General features: G+C 44.9%; 1 protein-coding gene across 3 annotated transcripts in view; it reads left to right on the top strand.

Moving 5' to 3' along the window:
- GATA5 (GATA binding protein 5) overlaps positions 1-24625 on the top strand; it is a 55732-nt gene extending 31107 nt beyond the window's left edge. For all 3 annotated transcript variants that reach the window (XM_082226325.1, XM_082226326.1, XM_082226324.1), the window contains exons 3-7: positions 10329-10498; positions 19618-19743; positions 21488-21575; positions 22948-23072; positions 23862-24625. In XM_082226325.1, coding sequence (XP_082082451.1) covers positions 10329-10498; positions 19618-19743; positions 21488-21575; positions 22948-23072; positions 23862-24017 — 665 coding nt within the window. In that variant the 3' untranslated portion in view covers positions 24018-24625. The remainder of the gene's footprint in view (positions 1-10328; positions 10499-19617; positions 19744-21487; positions 21576-22947; positions 23073-23861) is intronic.
- Positions 24626-27451: the final 2826 nt, after the last annotated feature.

Here is a 27451-nt window from a genome sequence, read left to right as displayed (position 1 = left end):
CTTTGGGTTCACACTGCTTTTTTTACAAAAAGAAAAGAAAAGAAACAGAAACAGAAAAGAATCTCAACCAAACGCACTTTCTTAAGCAGGCGCTTGGTTAATAAAACCCGCCTCGATCTGGTTCCTGTAACTTCCTTCATTTGGGCTTTATGTTCCGAAGTCCCTTTTGAATCCTTTTGAAAGACGACTTAATCTTTTGTTATCTTGGCTGGATGGCCCTGTCTCTGCTTTTCTCCGCCCTTTATCTTTATCCTAAGAACAAAGCAGAATTAGTCCTCGACTCTTAAAAGGAGAAAAAGTGCTTTAACCTTGAGTCCCACCGCCAGAGTAAACGGAAAGGCTTCGGGAGTAAAATTTGGGGGTTGTGACCCAAATCCCCCCCCCCCGCACCGGGGAACGCCATTCTAAACACTGCCTTTCTCCTACTTTGCGTCGCTGGAAATATTTTCGGATTCGAATAAAAGAAGCAAGCAAAGAGCCCTTTGCGATGTGAATTCGCCGCTGCCCTTTCAGTTCAGCTGGATTTTGCAAAACACACCGAACCAGGTCTCCCTAGCCTAGCAGGAAATATTCTTGGGTTTCCAAAAGGCATTGTTTCTGTATTTAGGAGCTGCAACCTGTAGTTTAGACAGGTCCTGTGCATTTTTATTGAGAAATCACACTGTCTTCAATGGGATTTTTACTCTCAAGTAAGTGATCAGAAGACTGCAGCCCTAATTAAACCACTGGAATTTCTTTTTACTTTGAAATAAGTTTAATTGATTGCAGAATTAATCTACCCCCCAAAAAAGTATGGAGTTGCAGTTTAGGATTTACAAAATAATAATATGGGTGTTTAGTAGGCAATAAGACTATTAATCCTGTGCCTAGGTGATCTGGGAGTAGATCCCTGAACACAAATTCCCTAAAAGTGGATTTTACTTTCGAATAAGCACATAAGGAGTGAGTTGAACTTAATTCTGTGGGGCTAGTAGGATGAAATTCTATGTACTATTTGTGTACATTATTTCCTTAAATTCTAAACTGATCTTCAACAGAAGAGTCCAGGACGGGGTGTGAAATAATTCTGGATATGAAAGTGGAAAAATGCAACATTTTCAACCTGCGAGGAATTTCCACAATGTAACAACAACAACAACAAAAAGTTGGGTCCCTTTACACTTCCATCAGTATCAAAATGGCATGTCTTTTCCCTCCCTGCTACTTACATTTGGAATTTTCTCAGCCGTTTAAATCAATATATTAAATTGCAAAGGAGCATGTCATTAAAAACTCATTTCAAACATAACCACCAGTTTTTCGCTTGATTATTCTCTTTTCTGAGCTTGCAGAGATCAGAGTCATTGGAAGTATGAATTGTATTCCTAAGTCATGCTTAGAGGAGGACCGTTGAAATAAATAACTGAAGACTGTTGATTTTCAGAGTGTCTACCTGGAATATGACATATTGTGGGTGGCATCAAACTGCACAGCACATTTGCATCCCCGTCAGTACTAGTTTTGCAACTTAAGTTACAGAATTCAGTCTACTGATCATTTTGCACAGCCATACGTCTACTGAGGTTTGGGGTGTGTGGTTTTATTTTATTGTGTTACGGAAATTGTTGAGCTGTAACAGATTAACTCCGTCAAACAAGTGATCAACTAAATTATTTAGATACTTGAAATGACTTGTCTTTGGGTAGGGGTGCTAAATCATATTAAAAGTCATATCAACTGTTAAGCATATTTATAATTTTCATATCAAATCAATACATTTCCCCCCTGTGTTTGTATCATTATACCTTCTAATAGTTCAGTGACTAGAATCAGCATTCTTGACAGTGCAGTCCTCTGTTTATTCACTCAAAATGCAAATCCTGGTTCCAGTTGTTCTTACATTCCTGTGCATTTAGGATTGCACCCTTAATCAGGAAGTAAACCCTCTGGAGCTCAGTGAAAGTTCAGAAGGAAACTTATAATAAGACTGGGCTGTTGCTCTGTGATGTGAAATGTATCCACAGGGATTGATGGTGGGAGGGATCAGTTGAATTTGCATCCCTCGGCCAGTAAAGCGAGATGAGCTCCACAATTCCAAAGTCATCTGTGACTGAACTTAACGGTTAGGGGTCCCTTTATTCTTTACCTAAATATCCTGTGCATCACTGAAATAAATTAGCACTGATGCAATTCCTTTTTCATAAACTGTTTAAGCCTTGCTTATTCCTCCTTCAATGTTTGCTCTTAACGTTCCATGAGCTGCAAGGGTTGGTTTCTTTTGATAGTAAGCATTCAATACTGTTTTCTCAGTTTGTGAACTTGGTATTTTTGTTTGTTTGTTTGTTTGTTTCTAACTTTACAATGGCTAGGCTAAGTACATATCCCTTGATTGCAATCCAGAGTTAAATGTCTAGATATGAAGCCCGGTCCATGTTTTACTTGGAAATAAACCAGTGGTATTCAATTAAGCTTTCCCATGAATGAGTTGAGGGTGACTGTATTCTATTTTCTGATATGGGCACATGTGCACACAACAGTATTTACCTGAAAATCAAATGCTTTCTGATTGTTTCCCTGGTTTGATGATTTTAACATAGAATATATCTCTACGCATCAGAGCAGGTACTCCTTTAACAGAGCAGCAGATCTGTGTATTTTTAAGTTGCTGTATCAAACATGAAGGGATGTGGGTGGCACTGTGGGTTAAACCACAGAGCCTAGGACTTGCTGATCAGAAGGTCGGCGGTTCGAATCGCCACGACGGGGTGAGCTCCCGCTGCTCAGTCCCTGCTCCTGCCAACCTAGCAGTTCAAAAGCACTTCATAGTGCAAGTAGATAAATAGGTACCACTCTGGCAGGAAGGTAAACGGCATTTCTGTGCACTGCTCTGGTTCACCAGAAGCAGCTTAGTCATGCTGGCCACATGACCCAGAAGCTGTACGCCGGCTCCCTCAGCCAATAAAGCGAGATGAGCGCCGCAACCCCAGAGTCGGTCACAACTGGACCTAGTGGTCAGGGGTCCCTTTACTTATCAAAAATGAAAGGGCTAAAACAAAACCTAGGTAGTAGGCGACCTCTTTTAAAACGAGGCATTTCTTCTAACGAGAGAAATAAGAACAGCTCTTCTTTGAAGTTGCCTGTTGAATGACTTTTAAACAGATCCTCTTTACAACAATGGCCACTTATTGTATAGAAACGGGAGATCATTGTCTGAAGGGTTTATCACTGGAGCTTTATATAAAGTGTATAAATACCGAAATAAATTGAACATTATTTCAGTAACCAAAAATGAATAGAGGGGAAAAGGTGATCCCTGATGTTTCACTTATAAAGAATAGATCACAGACTCTTAGAGTTGGAAGGGACCCTGAGGGTCATCTAGTCCAACCCCCTGCAATGCAGGAATCTAAACTAGTGTCCATGACAGGTGGCCAACCAACCTTTGCTTGAAAACCTCCAAGGAAGGAGAGTCCACCACCTCTCATTGGAGTTTGTTCTGCTGCTGAACAGCTCTTACTGCCAGAAAGTTTTCCCCGAATGTTTAGTTGGAATCTCCTTTCTTGCAACTTGAAGCCATTGGTTCGAGTCCTACCCTCCAGGACACGAGAAAACAAGCTTGCTCCCTTCCTCCATGTGACTGCCCTTAAGATATTTGAAGATGGCTATTATATCTCCTCTTCTCCAAGCTAAACATACTCAACTCCCTCAACCATTCCTCATAAGGCTCAGTTTCCAGACCCCTGATCATCTTGGTTGCCCTCCTCTGCACACATTCCAGCTTGTCAACACCCTTCTTAAATTGTCAGCTTTCTCCTCCTCAGTCTCCATGTTGCTCTGTCACCCAATAGCATTTTTCCATGTTCCCAATACATGGACTTACCGTACCACTTGCTTGTTCTTCCTCTTCCTTCAGACATAGTCGAAGAAACCCTTTTAATTATTTTTAACCTCTCTATCGATTAAGGGTGCATTCCTGTACAGTGGTACCTCTGGTTACGTACTTAATTTGTTCTGGAGGTCCATTCTTAACCTGAAACTGTTCTTAACCTGAAGCACCACTTTAGCTAATGGGGCCTCCCGCTGCTGCTGTGCCGCCGCACGATTTGTGTTCTCATCCTGAAGCAAAGTTCTTAACCCGAGGTAGTATTTCTGTGTTAGCGGAGTCTGTAACCTGAAGCGTATGTAACCCGAGGTACCACTGTATTGGAGTTTTTGGGCTATGTTTCTGCAACACCAGATACATTCTACAGGCATCACACCTACACCAGTCAAACTCCTCTGGTTCCATGGCTGCAATGCAGCAATTTGAGTTATACACTTCACACATGCCTCTAGGACATGGTTATGCGCCTATCATTGGGCAATACCACCAGTTTCTGGCATGGGACATTTCCCTCCCATTGGCTTCAATGAAAGGCAAGACAACAAAAGCCACTCCTGTGTCAAAAGCCTCCCATACAACTGTACCATGGAAGAGCATAGGATACGTTGTAACTTGATACCCAATTGCTGGCCATCACCTTTTCAATTTGAGGATTGCAACCTGGAAAGGGAAGAGGAATTCCCTGGTGCAGATTTGAACTGGAAGTCCCCTGAGCATGCCTGTACATGCTTTGCAAACTACACCACAGGGTTCCTGTTTCTGGCTACTGTCAAGCTGTCCACCTTCATTTCATGCGAGAGCAAAAAGCCCCCATGTTGGGACTTGCACCAGCAACCACTGGAGTTTGTTTGTAGCTCCTTTGCATGCTTTTTGTGTATTGGGGTGAGGTGACCTGCATTGGTGACTGGAGTCCATTGGTAGGGCAGAGAGAAGGAAGGTCCAAGAATAGATGGAAAGCCAGAACAAATGACAGGACCCCATCCTTCTCCCTGCTGAATTCTACCAGAGCAACACTGAGACTGAGAATGAGAAAGGTGACCCTATGGATTGGATGAAAGATATAAGATAGGCAGGTGGAGGCTGGTTGAGGGCAGACTCAGGTTGGTGTGGGGCAGTGCCATATTCACTCTAATGGACCAGCCTCCACTGGCATGATAGACATCTCCTCTGGGTAGTCTTCATGGGTTGGCTTCCTTGGTGTGTGAGTGTCATCAGCAAAATAGTCTGTGGGCATATCTGTCACTTTATGTATCTTTGCCCGATGCTCCACATAATTTGGCTTTGCTTGGCCCATCAATTGTTTAAAAGCCCAACTGGATATAGAATCTGAAACTGGTGGGGAATAACACACCACATTATGCCCAATGTGGTGTAGTGGTTAAGAGCGGTAGTCTCGTAATCTGGGGAACCGGGTTCGCGTCTCCGCTCCTCCACATGCAGCTGCTGGGTGACCTTGGGCCAGTCACACTTCTTTGAAGTCTCTCAGCCCCACTCACCTCACAGAGTGTTTGTTGTGGGGGAGGAAGGGAAAGGAGAATGTTAGCCACTTTGAGACTCCTTAAAGGGAGTGAAAGGCGGGATATCAAATCCAAACTCTTCTTCTTCTTCTTCTAATTCTCTAAATACAACTGGATGAGGGAGCATCTCTCTAAAATGCATGTGACTTCATACACATGGCACCAGAGAGGCAGTCATCCTGATGTGCAGTTAACACACACTATACTTAGGATTGCGTGTAATGCAATTCCATTTATAAATGTAGACTAACATATGTTCACTTTCAAGTATGCATGCACATTTAACACTCTTCCCCACATCTCTTCATATACATACCTTGACATTTGTTTTAAATTGATTTTAACATTGCATTTTTAAATTGCAGGGGCCTTGTAGTGAAGGGTAGGTAAGAAACTGAATAACTAATAATGACAATAAGAACACCACATGCATGGTCTTCTTCGTGTGGCCCCCACTCTAGCTATTATATGACTTAGGGCTACAACCCTGTTCATTCTTTTAAAGGTAAAGGGACCCCTGACCTTTAGGTCCAGTCGTCACCGACTCTGGGGTTGCGGCGCTCATCTCACTTCATTGGCCAAGGGAGCTGGCATACAGCTTCTGGGTCATGTGGCCAGCATGACTAAGCCGCTTCTGGCGAACCAGAGCAGCGCACGGAAATGCCGTTTACCTTCCCGCAGGAGCGGTACCTATTTATCTACTTGCACTTTGATGTGCTTTCGAGCTGCTAGGTTGGCAAGAGTTCATTTTTTAGATGGGAGTAAATTAAACATAGTAGGACTTGCTTCTGCCTGTGCATAGGATTGCACAGCTCACCATGATTAAGCACTAGCCGGATGCAGCCCATTATTTATATATTTCCTATATTTACCCTTCTCCTGGATAAAATGTGTCTGTCGTACCTATACCTCCATTTTAAGATTATCAGATTCAATCTCTATTTTATTTAATGGCCTCTTCATGCATTGCAGTGGCATTCAGTTCCAAAAGTGCATTGGTGGAGGTCAGCTGTGGATCGGCCCTTTTTATTTGGTCAAGAGCTCCTTCTAAATTATATCCTCTTATGATCCAAGCCTATGTAGCGAAGGTGCATGTGAGGCATTCTTGGTGCAGTACCTGAAAACTGCAGTGTCCTCTTTCCCTTAAATATTGAGTTGCCGTTCTCCAAGCATGCAGACTTTTATTTTAAAAATAAATAAATGAGTGAGGTTAAGCCAGGAAGGCATAGATTCACTTACTGCGCCCCCCCCCCCAATCTGACAAGCTAAGTCTATCCTTACTATTATTATTTTTTATAAATATTTTATTAAGTTTTAACAAATAAGAAAAAAATCAAGAAAAAATACAAAAACAAAAAGAATACAAAGTCGCAAAATACAGTACAAATATACGAACATTAAAGACAACGAAAGAAAAAAGAAAAAGGAAAAAAAGAGATAAAAACACATATAATAACAAAAAAACAAAAATTCTCTCTTTCTTAGTTTCACATCTCCAATTAACTTATTTTCCCGACTTCCTCACGTCTCCCGTTCTTGTATCCCTTTTAAGAATTAATTCAGCAAATTCATATCCTATTAATTTATCCATTATTAATCTAATCTTACATTTTACTTTGTTGCTAGAACCCCTGCAGTTCATTTCAATGTCATCAACATTCAAAAATTTTACAATGTTTCTGCAAATAAATTTTAAATTTCCTCCAATCTTCCTCCACCGACTCTTCTCCCTGGTCTCGGATTCTGCCAGTCATTTCCGCCATCTATCCTTACTATTAAAACTCTTGTGCCTGGTTTGGCTGTGGTGTGTATCTGCTGCAAGGAATGAAAGAGAAACCAGTCTTTGCTGGTATTTAAAATAGGTCTGACTCCTTTAAGCAACAAAAAGCATTGGCTTGACCTATCAGTTTAAAACGTGCAGCCCTGAAAGCAAAGCATAGGGCAAATGTGTGTGCCTGAAGGCTTAGCTCTCACCCTCCATTGGAGCAGAGCTCTCGAGTCCTTGCCTACCACGAGGTCAGTATTTGGCCGGCGTCATGCTGTAAAACTGACTCTGAACCTCTACCCGGAGTCTGTCATTTGTCAGCTCTGAGCTGTCGGTGTGATTGATACCCAGGCCTCAGTATCCCCCAACCTTCTCCATCAGCCAAAGACATTCCACCAGGTCTTGTCCAGTCTGCCTGTCGCCACCAGTCAGCAAGCAGCGCTGCTTGATTGAAATCAGGGAAGTCTCCCGATCTCCTCCGCCTCCCCTTTTATCATCTTAGAATAACATCATCCCGATCATTTATTTTTACAACCAAGCTGGGTCGCACTTCATCTCGCCCATTCAAACAGCACAAAGCAAGGGTTTTTCTGGGGGCAAATGGAAGCCATACACTCCTCCGAGTCTCCACCGATGTCAGTGGCTATTAGTTATGGCTGCTTCATTGACAATACATTTATCACTAATTAAAGAATACAAGAAATTAACTGAAAAGGGGTGTGTGTGTGGACTGAGTGGAGGGGATGTAGATCATTTTTCTACTTGTCTAGCTCAGGAGACACATGGCTGCCTCTTAAAAACATAAGAAAGAGACAAGTATTGGAAATTTGATCGTTTTTAATGCTCTGATCCTAAACCCCTTGGGCAAAATCTAGACGCATCAGCTTCGTGAACATCAGTGAAATCCTAACAATCTATTTTGTTTGTATTTCTATCCCGCCTCTCAGTGGAAGGCATATAAAAATACAGTTAGAACTACAACAGTACACACAGCCACACCCATAACCCCAAAACAATCCATACAGCACATTGCAGATTGCAGGGACAAAATGCAATCTGAAAGAAGATACCAATGATACCGTAGGGTGGCGCTGTGGTCTAAACCACTGAGTCTCTTGGGCTTGCTGATCGGAAGGTCAGCGGTTCGAATCCACATGAAGGGGGGAGTTCCTGTTGCTCTGTCCCAGCTTCTGCCAACCTAGCAGTTCAAAAGCACACCAGTGCAAGTAGATATATAGGTACTGCTGCAGCGGGAAGGTAAACGGTGTTTCTGTGCACTCCAGTTTCTGTCATGGTGTTGTGCCAGAAATGGTTTAGCCATGCTGGCCACATGACCCAGGAAGCTGTCTGTGGACAAATGTTGGCTCCCTCGGCCAGAAAGTGTGATGAGCTCCACAAGCCCATAGTCGCCTTGGACAGGACTTAACCATCCAGGGGTCCTTTAGCTTTTTTACCTTTTCCAATAATACGAAGTGGAAACTATTGGTTTTAAGTGTTCACTTCTCATATCATAGACACATATCAGGGACACAAAGGGTCATCCAATCCAGGAATGCAATGCAGGAATCACAGCTAAAGTTCTATATCGGGGTTCCCCAAACTAAGGCCCGCTGGCTGGATAAGGCCTGAGGGACTCATTTATCCAGCCCATGGGGACCCCCGCCGCCCGCTCTTACTGGCGCTGTGCTGTGCGACTGCCCACTTCTGGGTCAGAGGAGCACTGAAAATAGCTTGTGTGCATGCGCAAGCATTATTTGTGTATGCACATGCGTTATTTCTGGTGCACGTCCGGGTCAGAGGAGGCCCGTGCACATGCACACAAGCTATTTCTGGTGCTCCTCCGACCTGGAAGTTCACCGGAAATAGTGTGTGCGCACGCGTATGGGCACGCGCTCCCCCGCCCTCCAGCCCGCCGTGCGATCAGCGCTGGAGACTCTGGCCCGAGGCGTGGTAAGTTTGCTGACCCCTGTTCTATATACTGATAGCAACACTGTAACTGAGTACTGTAATTGAGTACTGATGGTGCCTCATACCTCTTTCTCCTTCCAACTCACCTCTTTTCAATATCTCTCAACCTCTTGGCTCTCACCTAAGACACAACCCATCCAGACTGGTTCTCTCTCTCAGGGCCCAAGCACAGTCCCTTGTCTTAAATATATACACACAGTGGTCATTTTCTTGTCTCTTGGTCACACTGATTGGGCTTCCTGCCCTTAGTCCAATGTTATACCCGACTTACAAATGTTTGTGCACACAATAACTCCGAGGCTGTGTTTGAGGAGAGCAGGAAGGAATGCTCTCTACGAGGTTCATCCTTCCTTGAAATTCTTTGCCCTTCTTTCACACCCATGGAATGCAATGGATTTCACTGGGGGAAGGTTGGGGGGCAGGTTTATCCTTTAACATTATTGACACAACAAAAGGGTGTTAGTGGCGAATTCATTCCTGTTCATCAGTTGCAGTGCTTATAAGAATAATAATAATTAATAATAATTTATTATTTATAGCCCGCCCATCTGGCTGTGTTTGCCTAGCCATTCTGGGCGGCTCCCAACAGAATTAAAAGCACAATAAAACATCAAACATTAAAAACCTCCCTAAACAGGGCTGCCTTCAGATGTCTTCTAAATGCCAGGTAGTTGTTTATTTCCTTGACATCTGATGGGAGGGTGTTCCACAGGGTGGGTGCCACTACAGAGAAGGCCCTCTGCCTCGTTCCCCAAGCCACCATTTTGCTGCTGCCCCAAGAGGCTATGGCATACCAAAAGGGGGACAAAAATAAACCCAGAATATTTGTGGTATGGATCCTGTGGGATTTCAGCAGGAAGTTAAGGGGATATGCACCAATTGGATGTGAAGCAATGAGGCAACCTCACCCAAAATTGAAGGTATAAGCAGTATTGATGGTGGGATCTCTTGTGATTGTCCTGCCCCATCATGAGCAAAAATTTTCATAAATGCAATGGAAATGATGTCTGGTGGGAGCCTCTGTAAGGAGCTTCAAAACCTAGCCTATAGGCTTTCTGATGCCATCGTTCCCATTCCATGACTTATTGTACTTCACGGTAGGAGATTTACCATTTCTGAGATGTGCTCCGGTGTCTCTTGTCTCGATGCTGTGAAAGGACTGGGTCCTTACTTGAATGCCTAACGAAATGTGTCTCACCTTTTGTTTCACTTTCAGAGTTCTTGGAGGAATTCCCCGGAGATGGCAGAGAATGTGTTAACTGTGGAGCGATGTCCACTCCACTTTGGAGGAAAGATGGGACAGGGCACTACCTGTGCAACGCCTGTGGTCTATATCACAAAATGAATGGCATTAACCGGCCTCTCATCAAGCCCCAGAAAAGGCTGGTAAGTCTGGCTAACCCTCAGTTGGCTTCTGTTTTACTAAAGGATTCTCCACATCCACTTTGTCTGGTCTTTAATATTGGATGGCCTCTTGTGTTTACTGCTTCTGGAGTCTTAGGTGTCAGGGGCAGGGTATTTTTCAAGCTAGGAGCCACACTCAGTCATGAGCAACCTTTCAGGGGCCACATACCTACATGCCACTCTCCATCCAGGTGAGCCAGAGGTCTTGTCACAGATTAAGGGTCTGGAAGAGGTGTGAAGTCTGGACAGATTTCTACGGTTTCAGATTGAAATCCACATTCTCTCTGCTTGCGGATGGTACCAGGGGTATGGAATTCTCTTCGCAGTGAAATCAAGTAGGCATCGTCTGCAATGAGCTTCACAAGCCAACTTAATTCTTGATTATTTCAGCTAGCCGTCTTATGAAAACGATTTACAGTTTTTATCAGCTTCTTGTCAGATGACCCAACACATTTCTGTATTTCCACTGGATTTCATTCCTTACATTGTTTAGTTGAGGTTCTGCACATTGCATGGGAGGAAAGAGGGAGGGAGAGATTTCCGATATAGAAATGAATAAATCATAGAATCACAGAAATTGTAGACTTGGGAGAGATCATGGGGGACGTCTAGTCCAATGCAGGAATCTTTTGCCCAATTGGGGGGGGGGGGCCTCAAATCCACAACCCTGAGATTAAAAGTCTCATGTTCTACCAACTGAGTTATAATATTGTGGTCTGGCATGCATAGTGTTGATATTGTGAGTGGGCAGACTGATTTCCACACAGCACTTGCCTCCCTGTTTTGCTTCTAACCTGATAGGCAGATTAGAACTTCCATTTTCAGAGTCAGTAAAACCTACACACCAGTTGCTGTGCCTTCCTGTTCTGGTTAATGGGCTTCCTGGAAGTATCTGGCATTATACTAGTTAAAACAGGGTGTTGGACTCCTCTCTCTCTCTCTCTCTCTCTCTCTCTCTCTCTCTCTCTCTCTGTGTGTGTGTGTGTGTGTGTGTTCTACCCACACACATACCCCACACCCCATGGGTCTGATCCAGCAGGTGGCTGCTTATATTCTGAACTCTTTGCAAACTGAGTGGATGCCAGTGCAGAGACCTTGGGACTGTTCTCTCCTCCTGCATGAGGAAAGCTGCCTGCCAGAACCCCCCTGGATCGGGCCCAGGGCCCATTTAGTCCAGCTTTCTGTTCTCATAGCGACCAACGAGGTGCCTATGGGAAGCCCACAAGCAAGACCCCCGGGTGCAAGACCCATCTGCCCATTTGTGATTTCCAACAACTGGTATTCAGAGGCTTACTGCTGCCAGTACTGAAGGCACAAAGCCATCCTGGTGAGTAGCCTTATCTACCAGGAATCTGTCTAATCCAGTTTAATAAGATTGAGTTTACATCCAGAGAATCTGGAAGCTGGGGGTGGTTCCTGTATCTTGTATACCGGTGAGTTGTCAGTTTTAGATAGCGTTGCATTCTCTATGAAGCAGCAAATATAGTCTGTGGGTTCTCTTAGACCCAGCTTTTTGCTTAAGGCTCAGGTTACTTTGGTGGCTAGGTATGTTTCTGACCAGCTTTGGTTTGTGAGTCAGCTGCAATCTTTCCTGGATCAGCTTAGCTGGTCTACGGTGATTCAAGCACTGGTAATCTTGAAGATAAGGCTGGTTTAGAAGCCATGACTGGTGCAGAATTCTGCAGCCTGTTTGCTATTGGGTGTTGGCTACTGCCAACATGGGACGCGGGTAGCACTGTGGGTTAAACCACAGAGCCTAGGACTTGCCGATCAGAAGGTCAGTAGTTCAAATCCCTGCAACGGGGTGAGCTCCCATTGCTCGGTCCCTGCTCCTGCCAACCTAGCAGTTCGAAAACACATCAAAGTGCAAGTAGATAAATAGGTACCACTCCAGCGGGAAGGTAAACGGCGTTTCCGTGTGCTGCTCTGGTTCGCCAGATGCGGCTTAGTCATGCTGGCCACATGACCCGGAAGCTGTACGCCGGCTCCCTCGGCCAATAAAGCAAGATGAGCGCCGCAACCCCAGAGTCGGTCGCGACTGAACCTAATGGTCAGGGTTCCCTTTACCTTTACTTTTTACTGCCAACATATAACACCTATTATTATTTATGGTTTATTAAATTAGTATACCAACCACCATCCATAGATCTCGGGGTAGTACACTGCATAAAAATACAAGATAAAAACGCAAAAGACATAATAAAAACAAGAACGAAACAAACCCATAACACCCTTTCCACAAACACATTTAAAAGGAAAGAGAATGCTAACCAACCAAAGGCTTGATTGAAGAGGTATGTTTTTGCCTGGTACCTAAAGATGCACAATGAAGGTGCCAGGCAAACATCCCTGGGGAGAGCATTCCACAAACAGGGAGCCACTGCAGAAAAGGCCCCGGCTTGTGTTGCCACCCTCTGGACCTCTGGAGGAGGCCCAGGAAGAATGACCTCGGATGATGATTGCAGGGTTTGGGTTGGATCTTGAGTTGTTGTGGTTTGAGTTGAAGTTGCTCCACTGACTGCCAGTATGTTCTTGAATGTACTAGGAGAAGATCTACCTTCCCTGCAAAAGGGCATGGGTTCAATTCCTGGCATCTCCAGGTAGGGCTGGGAGAGGAGCCTTGGTCTGAAACCCTGGAGAGTTGCAGCTGCCAGTCTGTGTAGACAGTACTGAGCTAGACAGAAGAATGGATCTCACTCCACCAACCTATTTTCAAGGTCTTGCTATTGGCATACAAAGTCTTAAGCAACCTGGAGCCAGTGTGCTTAAAAGATCACCTTATTCCCCATTCCTCTGCCTGATCTTTGCATTCTGCCACTGAGGCATATCTGAAGATGCCTACAGGGTCAGACTCTCTTCAGCAAGAAAGTGTGCATTCAGTGTAGCAACTTTTATGGAACCTTTTGCAAAAGGTGCTTCATATATGTGACTTTTTCCACTTGCAGTTTTATTTTGAATATATCCAAATGCAGGTTTTAAAACCACGTGACTGCTACTCCCTACTTTTCTTTTCTTTTGGCCTGCTTTTCAGGTTTGGGGTTCCAATTTTAGGTTTCATAAAGGAAGCCCAAGCTTTCAAAACGCACAGCCATTCCCCAGATTCAGTCTGCAAAACTCTGGCGCCTCATGGTTGGAGTCAAGACAGCCTGTGTTTACATTCAGCAACTTCACACTTCATCTAATTTTATACCCTGTGGCTGGACTCCAGCTAACTCGGAGTAGACCCACTGAAAGTAATGACCCTAAGTTAGTCACGTTCATTAATTTCAGTGGGTCTACTCTGAGCAGGAATAGCACTGGATACAACCCAATGCATCTTTCCCTTCCACTGTTACTCACCGAGCTTTAAACTATAACATTCTTCCCTCCCCCTTCAGTTGTTTGGAGAATATATCTTACATCCCTGGCAGCAGAAATGTTGACTTGTCCTTGGGATTCCAAAGGTATTTCCCATGACCTTCATCTGTCTTTGCTGGATTAAAACTATTCAAGCCCTAAACATAGTATTGGAAAGGGAGAGGAAAATACACGGTGGCAGCTAGTCAGTGTGCACCTGGAATCTGCCTTAATCAAAGTTAAAAAGGGGGAGATTGTGGGCAAATTGTGCAATTCTAATCGCAGTGGTGAATGAAGATAAGCCCTTTCCTAGTATTGCTGTTTCTGATGTTTCTTCTTCTTCTTCTTCTTCTTCTTCTTCTTCTTCTTCTTCTTCGATCACTCGTAGCCGAGTAAGATTGTCTTCCATTAACACGGTTTTAACAGTGAGTCCGTAAGTGACTGTGGAGGCCAGTTCTGGATCCACACGTCCTTCCACAGCGGGGACATAAGTTTCTGGGCAGGAGTTGATCATGGTGAGGGTTTGCCAAGTATACCTTCCTCTTAGCACATTTCTCCCTTGCATCCTGAGTTCGAGTGTCTTCAAAGCCCATGACACCTTTGGTAAAGGCTGTTCTCCAATTGGAGCTCTCACAGGCCTGTGTTTCCCAGTTGTCGGTGTTTATACTACATTTGTTTAGATTTGCCTTGAGAGAGTCTTTGAACCTCTTTTGTTGACCACCGGCATTAAGCTTTCCATTTGTAAGTTTGGAATAGAGTAGTTGGACGTGAAGATAAGCTCTTTCCTAATATTGCTAGTTAACCTCCCCTTAGCCCCCTCTCCTAACCAAGCATGCATCTGGAATGAAAGTTTGACTAAGAACTAAAGTGCCTGGAGAAGGTTAGCCAGAGCGGAGAGTTGTCCATCTCTTTCCCTCAGAATCATAGGAAGGGACCACAAGGATCATCTAGTCCACGGGTGTCAAACACAAGGCCCGCGGGCCGAATCCAGCCCGCCAGACCTCGTCATGTGGCCCGTGTAGCCGCCGCCAGCTGCCAGCCTTCACCTTTTATTCTCGCTTTTTTTTTTTTGACACAAGAAAGCCGCCTCTTCAGTGCATGCGCGGCAGCCTACAAGCCAGAGAACGTCTGCCCTCTAATGGCGCCGGCCGTTCTACACAGGAAACCTCCACTTTACATGTCCTTTACATAGTCCTACAGATACAACCGGCCCTTTGAGGGTGACCAAACTGCTGATGCGGCCCCCGATGAATTTGAGTTTGGCACCCCTGATCTAGTCCAACCCCCTACAATGCAGGCATCATTTGCCGAACGGGGGGCATGGACCCATGGCTGTTCCTTGGGTGCTCACACAGTATGATCAACAGATGTACAATTTGTGCACACAAATCATTGAGCTGCAAACTGGTGTGTTTATTCACAGGTAACATTCAACAAGTGTACACCAAAGTAGAAAACAGTTGAGCTGCCTTGTGTGTGTGTGTAGATTCAACCATATAAAGAATTGGAGAAAATAATTGTTCAGCTGAGTATCGTGTGTCATTCGAGCCACAATGACTCTGGGTGCGACTTTCCATCTTGGTTCAGTCCTCTGGCTTTGTAGCTGAGGCTGCGTATGAGCCTTTCCTGTGTGCTTTGAATGAAACACATTACAAAGTCCACGATACCAAAAGCTTATCAGCTGCATTTGGCTGCCAAGCGCAGTCTGGGGTGGACTTTCTGTTTTAAGGGCTCGGTCTGGTTTTGTATAAACAAACACATCGGGGCGCAATGTTGAAGTCAACAACTTCCTAGCCAAGGTCAAAGCTCTGCAAAGGCAGAGTGGCATAGGAAGAGGAGGGAGGAATTCACTTTCTCTTTTTAAAAAAGCACAGTAAGAATAATGCTGGAGCTTTTGCAACAAATGTGCCTCCCTCCCTCCTTCCCTGACGACCAAAATAGACCTTAGTCTTTTACCACTATTGCCAAATTCTGGAGAGAATTTGTAATCTGACTGTTTCTCTTCTGGAAGAGTAGTCCTTTTCCTACAGGGCTCATCTGCTATGGTCACAGTCACACCATATGTTTCGATCACTCTTATATGTCTTTAAGCAGTCATAGCTTCCCCCCAAAGAATCCTAGGAACTGTGGTTTGAAGGGGGCTGATAGCTGATAGGAGACCCTTAAGAAATGACATTTCTTAAGGATTTTGTTTTTTGGGGGGGAACCATGCCACTGTTTGATCAAACAGTATCACAGCAATCCTTACAGTCCTAGTTGATTTTACTTTAATTAACAATATTGTGATCTGTCAACACTTTTTTTCATTATCGTGATCACAGTGTTTAACCAATAATTTTGTTGAGGTCTGTAGCGTTGGGCATTTTTGCTGTAGCCACTGTAGAACGTGACCTGGCAGAGGAGGAGGGATGACCCCATATTACCGTATTTTTTGCACTATAACACTCACTTTTTTCCTCCTAGAAAATAAGGGGAAATGTCTGTGCGTGTTATGGAGGGAATGCCTACGGGTGGCGGGGGGGGATCTGCTGCAGTCGTGAGCAGAGGATCCATGGTTCCCCTTCCTTCCCTCCTCCGTGGCTCGCTTTGAAACAGCAAAGCGGGAGAAGAGCCGCTGAGTGTGGAGGAGAGAGGGACAGAGAGCCTGCTTCTTTAAAGGAGCAAAGCGGGAGGGGAGAGGAGCCTTCTCCTCTTATACCCCTCTTCTGCATTATTAACAGCATCCTTCTCCACCCACCCCACGCGTGTCCTTTGTCCCTTGAGTGCTTTTCCTTCCCTCCCCACTTTAAACGTGGTTACAAAGCACAGATCCACATTGATCCTCAGGATTTTTGCACTGGGTCACCCCAAATTCACCATCAGATCACATAGCATGTCCATGGCTACAGCTTACACCAAAAAAATCACGCACCCACTGTTGCCTGGGGCTGCAGTGGTGCAAAAACGTGGTTACAAAGCATGGATCCACATGGATCCTCAGGATTTTTGCATTGGGCTACTCCAAACTCACTGTCAGATCACATGTCTGTGGCCACAGCATGAACCACAAAAATCATACATCCACTGTTTCGTTTAGAATATTTTTTTCCTTGTTTTCCTCCTCTAAAAACTATGTGCGTGTTATGGTCGGGTGCGTGTTATAGAGCGAAAAATACAGTACATATTATTATATAAAGCAGTGGGAGAAAACAAACACAAAACATTCAGGCCTGGACCTGGAAAGCCCAAACCTGTGCCTAGAAATGGGGAACAAACGTGTGGGTGAGCATTTAGGAACTTCACAACCAGAATGCCAAAATGTGTCATTCCACTATGTCTTCCTGAAATGCCGGTCACCACTGTGGTCTTTGCAATACTTCTCGTTCTGATTCCTGCTCCCCTTCACTTAATTCATCATTTGTGGGGACCAAGTTTTTAATAGCAAAACAAACGGATGCGCAGTTTTTTTGCATTGTGGGTAATTTCCAAGGCGATGGGGTGGTGCCCATGAAGAACTGATACTTTAAGGCTGTGAAATATTATTGAAGCAACTAAAGTGAGAGTATGCTAGTTTGCAAGATGTATCTGCTGCAGGACTGCACGATATCAAGCTGCCAGTTTGGGGTGGAGGGTTAGAGAGCCTTCCCTCATCACAGAATCATAGAAATGTAGAGTTGGAAGGGACCCCAAGGGTCATCTAGTCCAACCCCCTGCAATGCTGGAATCTCAGCTAAAGCATCCATGGCAGACATCGCCTTAAAAATTCAACCTCTGTTTAAAAACCTCCAAGGAAGGAGAGTCCACAACCTCCAGGCTAAACATACTCAACTCCCTCAACCATTCCTCATAAGGCTCAGTTTCCAGACCCTTGATTGTCTTGGTTGCCATCAAAGCTTCCTGGATATTTTTAAAACACTTCTACACACACACACACACAGAGAGAGAGAGAGCAGGCTAACTCTTCATGTGAAAGGAGGAGTGCTTGTTTTTACCAGGCACAAATCCAATGGTATGATTCTCACGCTGGCATCTGTGCAGCAAATCATCGCAAACATCACATGGAACTGCTGATTGCATGTAGCAGTCAAAATATGTGTCTCTGTTTGGGTCAGAGACTTAGCAGTGGAACAAGTTGGGCTCCATAATTCTAACTCGTAAAACTTTCTCATTTGAAGCCCTTAAAAGTGAAGGGGTTACAACAGAGCCAGAGAATCTCTTAATTTTCTTCATGAACATAGGCACATGTATGGACATACCTTGAAGAAGACACCAGGGGCTGGTGAGAATTGCTTTGGGCGGTAGTGGTAGGAGATTCAGCTCATCCAAGTACAGGGACGCGGACTTATAAAAAATATTGGGGGGGCCCGGGAAAGCTCGTGAAATGTAAATAAGCTCATGAATATGCAAATAAGCTCATGAATATGCAAATAAAGTGGCGCCGCCCCCTCGTGAGCGAATAGGGGAGAGCGTGCTGTGTCTATTAATCAGCTCCGGAACAGCTGATAGGCGGGAAACGTGGGGCTAGCCGGAGAAGAGAGGGCGAGCCCCCTCCGCTCCGGCCCTAAACCGCTGAAACCGCCAGGAGGAAGGAAATTCCCCCCGGCAGAAGCAGCGAGGCAGGAGCCCCCGCCCCTGGGGATTCCCTAATCTCGCGGGGGACGGCCGGGGCTCTCTGACTAGGGCGCGCGGCTGGCTGGCTGGCTGGCGAGGGAGCAGGTGGGGAGGAGGCGGGGGACGGCGGCGGCGCTCTGCTGGAAGGGCGCCCGAGATTATTGGGGGGGCTGAGCCCCCCCAAAAAATTTTTTGAGGGGGCTCGAGCCCCCTCAAGCCCCATGGAGTCGGCGCCTATGTCCAGGTACCCTTAGCATTGTCAGTTCTTGCATTGTAATTTTTTACTGTTTTGCTTGTTTACACAACCATCGTGCGAGGAAGGCCACTGGGTTATTTCTCTCTCTCTCACTCACTCACTCACTCACTCACTCACTCACTCACTCACTGTGTGTGTATATATACCGTATTTTTCACTCTATAAGATGCACCAGACCATAAGACGCACCTAGTTTTTGGAAGAGGAAAACAAGAAAAAAAATATTCTGAATCCCAGAAGCCAGGACAGCCAGTGGGATCGCAGCGCAGTGATCCCGCTGGCTGTCCTGGCTTATGGAATAGCCATGCGCAGTCTCTCCCGGGGAGGGGAGCTTTCATCCCACTGCCCAGGAGAGTCTGCGCATGGCTAAGGCTCCCCCAAGAGCCGTGCTCCCTTTAAAGAGCGCGCGGAGTGTGTGTGCCTCTTTAAAGGGAGCGCTGAGCAGAGCCTCCCGCCTGCATTCGCTCCATAATGCACGCACATTTCCCCTTACTTTTTAGGAGGGGAAAAGTGCATCTTATAGAGTGAAAAATACGGTATATACAGGGTGAATCCTTTAAAAGAGGCCCCGTGGATATAGAGTACACATGTTCCATAGGGCCTCTTTTTAAAGACTCATCTTGTATATTTCAACAGTTAACAAATTTAATAAAAAAAATATAGTTTTCCATTAATATTCAGTTACCTTCTCCACCCAGTACATAGTTATAAGCTATGGAATTCATTCCCCCAAGATGGTAGCGGTGACAGGCATCCTGGATGGCTTTGAAAGGCAATTAGACATGTTTATATTTGATGTCACATCAACCCCTCATCTTCTAGGAAATGGGCTTTATCTCAGATTTGATCATTTCCTGCCTGATGCAAATGCAGCATCGCTTCAGCACCACCCCACTTATATATATTTCTTCCTTTTCAGTCCTCCTCTAGACGCGCCGGTCTCTGCTGCACTAACTGCCATACGACCAACACTACGCTCTGGAGACGGAATGCAGAAGGGGAGCCAGTCTGCAACGCGTGTGGATTATACATGAAACTGCATGGGGTAAGGAGCATGTATTCATTAGCCTGGTATTCTGTGCATGTGTCTCTTCAAACACAAAGCCCCAGAGAAATAATAAATGCAGAAACAACTACAATATACAGAAATAAGCACAGGCACGCACACTTCAATTTACGTCAGAGTTACGTTCCAGGTCACCACATGCATTGGAAGAACGCATTAAACCGCCCGCCCCAGCCCTCCTCCTTCCGGTGCCGAACAACATCATCATCATCATCATCATCATCATCATCAATTATTATTTATACCCTGCCCATCTGGCTGAGTTTCCCCAGCCACTCTGGGCAGCTCCCAATCAATGTTAAAAACAATACAGCATTAAATATTAAAAACTTCCCTAAACAGGGCTGCCTTCAGATGTCTTTTAAAAATAAGATAGCTGCTTATTTCCTTCACATCTGAAGGGAGGGCGTTCCACAGGGCGGGCACCACTACTGAGAAGGCCCTCTGCCTGGTTCCCTTTAACCTCACTTCTTGCAATGAGGGAACTGCCAGAAGGCCCTCGGCACTGGATCTCAATGCCCGGCTGAATGATGGGGGTGGAGACGCTCCTTCAGGTTTACAGGACCAAGGCCGTTTAGGGCTTTAAAGGTTAGCACCAACACTTTTAATTGTGCCTGGAAACATACTGGGAGCCAATGTAGGTCTTTCAGGACCGGTGTTATGTGGTCCCGGCAGCCAGTCCCAGTCACCAGTCTAGCTGCTGCATTCTGGATTAATTGCAGTTTCTGGGTCACCTTCAAAGGTAGCTCCACGTAGAGCGCATTGCAGTAGTCCAAGCGGGAGATAACTAGAGCATGCACCACTCTGGCGAGACAGTCCGCAGGCAGGTAGGGTCATCCTGCGTACCAGGTGGAGCTGGTAGACAGCCACCCTGGACACAGAATGAACCTGCGCCTCCATGGACAGCATGTGTGCATCAAACACACACAAATTGAGAGTGGCCTGTATGTAGTTAAAAACAATGCTCTAAAAGTCAACTCACAAAAGAATCAGACACAAAAACCCTTCTACCCAACAACAGGATGGACAAATACTGCCATAAAGGCAGCACAATATAGTGGTCTCCATCAGTTCCCAAATACTTGAGAAAGAAACGTGAATTTGCCTTCCTGGAGAGAATGTTTTGTAACTGGGGGGCTACCACTGAAAAGGCCTGTTCTCTCATTGCTCTCCTCCAAACTTTTCTTGGAGAGGGCACTGAGAGAAAAGGCTTCAGACAACTATTTTAGGGTGTGGGTCAGTACTTATGAGATAAGGCAGTCTATAAGGAATCAGGGTCCTAAGCTGTCTAAGGCTTTATGCACCATTTTGATTTGAGTTCAGAAGTGGAATCTGCCATCGGGCCAGAACCTGTGCCAGTGTACTTTGCGTCTTTCAAAAATGTGGACCTAGGTTTCACCTGTCCCAGAGACAGAAGACTGTCCTTGTTCAAGAAGTAAAAATACTGTACTCATCAGCCACAGCTATTTCTCTTAACCCAGTAGTGTAGGAAGGAAAATGGAGGAAATATGGGGTGTGTGTGTCTGTCGTAAGGTTCTCTAAATACTCTGCCTCATGCATCTACTAGCCCAAGGACTGCCAATGAGAAAAATGAACCCCTCTGAAGGACAAGGACACCCTGTGCATTGCACAGATACAGTGACTATAAAGCGAATACTGGAGTGCTCTGCAGAAAAGCAAGTCAAAGCCGGTACTGACGATTCTTCCTCTTTTTGATGTCAAGGTACCCAGACCTCTGGCAATGAAAAAAGAAAGCATCCAGACGAGGAAGAGGAAACCTAAAAATATCACCAAAGGAAAATCCTCAACAGGTATCAATAATAATAGTAAATTATAAAATAAATGCCGTCTTGGTGCATGCATGGCTGTCCTGCTCCAAAAAGCTTACAATCTACACTGCAGAATTAGGGAAAGGAAGACAGTATCTGCATGATTTGATCCTTCGATGTCTACCATTGTGAAGCAGAATTCATGAAGTGTTCGCACAGTTCATACACACTATGGAGTCAGCTACATTAGTAAAAACAACAAAAAACAACAGCAGTGTTTTGAATGCATTATAAAGATCCAACACCAGATGGTGCTGGAGAGCAAAAAGAAATTATTTGCGATTTTTCATAGGTTTTTTTTTCTTGTAACAATTTAATTTCTGACTTATTTATAGTGTCGTCGTCCCCGTGTGTAGATCCAGCCCATGTGTTCACACAGAGAGTTCATCTTTCTCTCTGTGTGTGATCCACAGTTCAGCCAAGGTTTCCCTCTGTGTGTTTAACCTTCACCCACACACACATCCAACCCTAGCCAAACCCACAGTCCGAAGAGATGCAACCCAGAAAGAATTATTTCTTATGATTCTGCTGGCCGGCTAGTTAGACCCTCTGTGATAACAAAGGATAAGGGTTAAAGCAAGGACAAGGGTGAGCTTGAAGGATGACAATTATAAAAATTAAGATTAAATTATAAATGATAAAATTAAAATGCTTAGTCCTTGTTTGGCTATTTGGGGTTGACGTCCCCATTAAGATCTTCTAAGGTTTTCTAAAGTATTTTCTATTTGTGCAAACCTTGGGGACTGCTCCTCTTGTGTGTGGATGGTACTGTTTTGGCTGCAAAAGGATTGGCACAGTGGGTTGAATTTGCTATTGGTAATGGGTAAAATAAACAGGTAGGAAGCCTATTCCAATCTGATGGTTGTATTCCATTGCAGGAACTTTCTGGGGGCCACATGCAGTGATGGTAGGGGCCAGAGGTGAAAGCAAGGAAAGCAATGGATGTGATTGTTGCCTTTGTACAGTAGTCTAGATTCTTCATCCTTCATCCTTCATCCCCAAAGCAAGAGCCATTATCACAGTTCCCGAAAATGTGACATCTAGGCAAACGTTCTCAAGTAACATGCAGAGGAGAGTCAGTGAGAAGTATGGGGTGGGGTAGGGTCTAGGGAGGGTCCCAAGGGCCAAATAGATATCTCTCAAGGGCCACATTCAGCTCCTGGACCTGACGGTTCCTCGCTCCTGAGAAATAAGCAAATGTTTGGTCTCAGAGGCCTTGCACAGATATCAGAAGTTTGAAGGAGATGGAAATATGAATAAATCATATGGCTTATAACTAGCAATAATAATGCAATCTGCTTCTGCTTCACACTTTCATTAATGTATGTATTCTTTAAAACATTTTATCTTGCAGGGTCTACCAATTCAACCACCAATTCCCCTTCCTCCATCACAAATTCTGAAAGCACCGTCACTTTAAAAACGGAACCCTGTGTAACAGCGCAATATCCAGGGCAGTCGATCGTGGCAGCTTCCCAGGTAAATGGATGATGGGAACTGCAGTACATCTTGACAAATGATATGATATGATATGTAGCATGCTCATGGATTTTGTGCTGCTGGTGGAGATGATAATGATGGACTCCTCTACAGCAGCTTGGCCAAGCTGCTGTAATTTCAGAGTCTCCTGGGCCAGTTAGAAATCGGGCATAGTCTTAGAGTACAGCAGGCCGGAGCGGAAATAAAGGCCTCCATTAAAAATGGAGGTCTATAAAAGGGGGCATTAGACCAAAGGAATTATGGGAATGGAGATGAGTCCTGCAGAAGAATGAGTGGGAGACCTGAAGAAGGAATACAAGAGTTTAGTGTTTCTCCCCAGCTGTTGGACCAAACTCCCATCATCCCTGACTACTCATCCTGCTAGCTAGGGATGATGGGAGTTGTAGTCCACCACAGCTGGGAACCCAAGTTTTGAGAAACACTGAAAGGGAAACTAGAAGCAGGGAGGCATAAAGAAGGGTGTGTGTCGGGGATGGGGAACCTGTGGCTCTCTGGATGTTGTTGGACTCCAATTCCCATCAGCCCAAGCCAACAGTGGCCACTGCTCAGGGGTGATGGGAGCTGTAGTCCAACAATATCTGGAGGGCTACAGGTTTACCATTCTTTGTGTATATAGCCAGGAGCTGCAGAGATCAGGAAGACTAGAGGTCTGACCCATGTTAAACATGTTAGTCTTTATGGTAGGGGTTAAAGCAACCAATGCAATAGAAATTTCACCTGTAATGGGGACAGCAAGCCCATTCATTTCTTTGTTGCAAATCCTTGTAGGGTCCAAGCCAATCTGAAGACGCTCTGGCTGATAGCCACACCCAGTTCAAGTACGAGCCAGAGGACTACGCCTTCTCTGCGGCCACCATGACCCAGCAGTCGGGACTAAGCGTTCCTCTTCGCCAAGACTCATGGTGCGCCCTGGCACTGGCCTAGGAAACTGGCCTCCCATTTTAAAAATTGAAAGCAGGCAGCAAATGAACCTGTTGTTCCCATGACGTCAGTGGATAGCAGGCAAAAAAAGGACCTTCCTACCTTAGTACTTTGGGTGATCAATGTGGGTCTATGTTTTCTAAACGCTGGCTTCTTTTTCCATGGAAAATGCACCATTTGAACTGAATATGGCCAACACATCTTGACACATCTGACTCTATGGGTCTCTTTTGCTCTCAGAAAGTTTTCAAATTTTACCAGCACCAATCGAAAGCGGGAAGAAACCCTGACCTCTGTTCGGAGAATGAGGTATCTATCTTCCCCATGATCCATTTTAAGGAAATAAATCTCAGAATCTATACTTTTGTTCACAGTGATTTCAACTCCCCTCTTTTTATGACTCCCCTGTGTGCAATTTCACTCCACTTCCCAATAAAGACTATAATAGAAAGTGGCACCAAGTAACTTAATTTTATTAAAATGTAAACAAGTCTTGCCTTCCTAATGTTTATTGGTGTGGGCAAGGCAAAGGGGGGGGGGAGGAAGGAGAGGAAAATAAACCTGTTTTAAAACATTTGCTGTTTTCTATTAAAAAGAAAATACTTCTGATAGTGTGTTACCTTCTGGAGTGTCTAATTTATCACCATTTTTAAAAAATAAATAGCACAGAGAAATTCTCTTGAACTGCTCTTCCAAGCATTCTGTTGAAGGAAGTTTCTCAACACACCAGCCCATCACACTGTAGCAGAGGTGGGGCCACTCCCAGTCATCAGTCTAGCTGCCACATTGTGGATTAAGACTTTCATTGCTTACTTGTCATATTATACACCCAGGGTATGGTCTGAAGGCACATGAGGTCACCATCTTGCTGAGGTTCAGCAGGTCTGAGTCTGATCAGGGCCTGGAACCCCATGACCACCACCCTGGGCTCCATGGCTGTGTTGGCTTTTGCAGTATGGTAGCGCTGCAGAGAGCTTGCTGGGGAGACCTTGCATTAAAAAGGGACTCAAAAATAACTTAAAGAAGGTTTTAATAAGAAAAACAAAAACTCCATTTACACTAAATACATCAACAAACCAGACCCAGCCACCAACCCATCCCCCAGGGGAATGGGAGAGCTAGGTGCTGCTCCTTATATACTCTACCCAATTGCTGACACAGTTTAATCAGTACAACTCTGCAGCACCTGCTATGTTTCACAGCTGTAAAGCTGGGTCTCGTTAGTTTGCTCTGGCCCTTGCTCCGGCCCCTTAAAGACACACACACACACAGAGTGGAACAATGATGAACCTTTACATGTAAAGAAACCATTCAACAGGCTGAAGAAAGGTAGGGTACAAATGTAAGAAAGTAAATGAATCTATCTGAGGTCGTACGCCTCTGAATGCCAGTCACTGAGTTACATGAGCCAAACTTTGCACTGATGGTCCACATGGGGGCTTCCTATAGTCATCTGGTTGGCCCTTGTAGGTTCAGAAAGCTGGACAAGATGAGCCTTTGATCTGATCCAGCAGGACTCTTCGTTATGAACTACTATGGAAAATGGTGATTACTGTGTTTTGGGAATTTAATTTTGACTTTCCAAATACAGGCATTTGAATCGTTGTAGCTCAGCTTTGCTCTTGCCCTCAAAGGCCAGTCAAATGTAAACAGAAAAGCTTGGGGCCAGGAGATTTCACAGCACTGCAAATACCTGACTGTCTTATCATACAGCAGAGGGCAAAGACTTGTTCTGTGTGATCCTTGAGGACAAGATGAGATCTAATGGGCTTAGAGGAGGAGGTTGGAATTTTAGTTGTCTATCAGGGTGGTAAGAGCAGCTCAACAAAGGAACTCATAGCCTAGAGATTGGCGGGTTCTCCAACTCTAGAGGTCTTCAGGCAAATATTAGGCAGCCATATCTTGGAGATGCTCTATCCCTGGATTTGATGGGTTGAGCAGGGGGTTAGACTAGCAGGTCTTGGGAGATCCCTCTTACTCTTGAAGAACCCCTTCAAGTTGGGATCTGCCAGTATTCAGTGAAAGTATATTACATTCAATGACCTTGGGTTCCTTTCCAGACCAGCTTCTGTAAACAAGTGAGGATTTTCCAAGATTATTCGGGGACCAATATAAGGAGATTTGGAGAGACCCAAACTTACTGTTTTCCCCTGTTGAAATGCTGTATGGAAACAAAAATGGGAGTGAGAGAAGTGAGTGGTGAGGTGTCATCAGCTCAGCATGACCAATTGTGTGTCCAGTAACTTTGCTTCAATCTAGCAGGAGCTATTTATAGCCAGGAAGTTGTCAAGGAATTACCCATTATTATGGAAACAATCTGGTTCAGGGCTTCCTGCACTGGTTGTTTTCCTTGTCAAAGAGAAATATGTGGTTTGGTGGTGGTGTTGTTTTTTTATGATGTCAGACACACACAATGTCCCACGGTACTGAAGGGGAGAGGAGATGGAGAGGAGACTGACTGTGAATTATGGGGACATTGTTAGTTCCCCGGAAACTAACAATTGATCATTAAACCACTCTGGAATTATAGCTCTATGAGGGGAATAGGGAGTCTCCTAGCAATTCTCAACCCCATTAACAAACTACACTTCCCAGGATTCTCTGGGGTAAACCATGGCTATTTATAATGCAGATGGTGCCTTACTTCTGCCACCTCTGTACATACTTGTTGGAACTCCACAGTGTCATAATAGGATTACGGGGTGAGTAACCTCCTGAAGCAAAGAGTAAGAAAATGGCTTAAGGTGTGTAGGATTTGATGAGAGATGTTGGAATGAAGATACTGGATGCTTTAGACTGCTTGAACAAAGGGGGACACAGAAAGAGAGCGCTATTTTAAATCCATTGACCATCAATCTTGTAGCCAGTAGCGGGGAATGGGTGGCCCTGCAGATGTTGGACTCCACTTCCCATCAGCCAACAATGGCTGCTGCTCAGCTCCAGCCACCATGGGTAATGGTCAGGGATGATGGCCATTGGACTTCAGCAACACCTAGCAAGCCACAGCCATGTCCAAAGGCAATAGCCATGCTCTCAACCTTGTCTGCATAAGTCATTTTGTAAAGCGGGCACAGAGAGAACCAAAACTCTGCCAAGAGCTGACTCCCGATGGCTCCAGTAGAGTTATTTATGAGCTGCTGGTAAATGCGGACTGTACACTTGCAGCTTAAAGAAACAATGACAGCATGAGGAAAAAACGAACCAGTTGCTCTGCAAGCCCAACCTGCTTCTGCAGAGGGCTGCAAGAGGGCTTGTTGCAAGGCATCCATTATTTTTACACCTGAAGTATAATGGAGCAGCGTTCCTCACCCAAAGGCAATGCTCATGTGCATTCATTCTTGTAGCCCTCGGAGTAAGTTTTGCACAATAGTCTCCAGTGTAGCAAATGGAACAGTTCCTTTTCTACAATGGGCAGAGGCAGGAAAATTAACCCCTGT

The sequence above is a fragment of the Podarcis vaucheri genome (assembly GCF_965113315.1).
Source record: "Podarcis vaucheri genome assembly, chromosome: 6".
NCBI classification, from domain to species: Eukaryota; Metazoa; Chordata; class Lepidosauria; order Squamata; family Lacertidae; genus Podarcis; species Podarcis vaucheri.
This window is presented reverse-complemented; position numbering and strand designations above follow the sequence as displayed.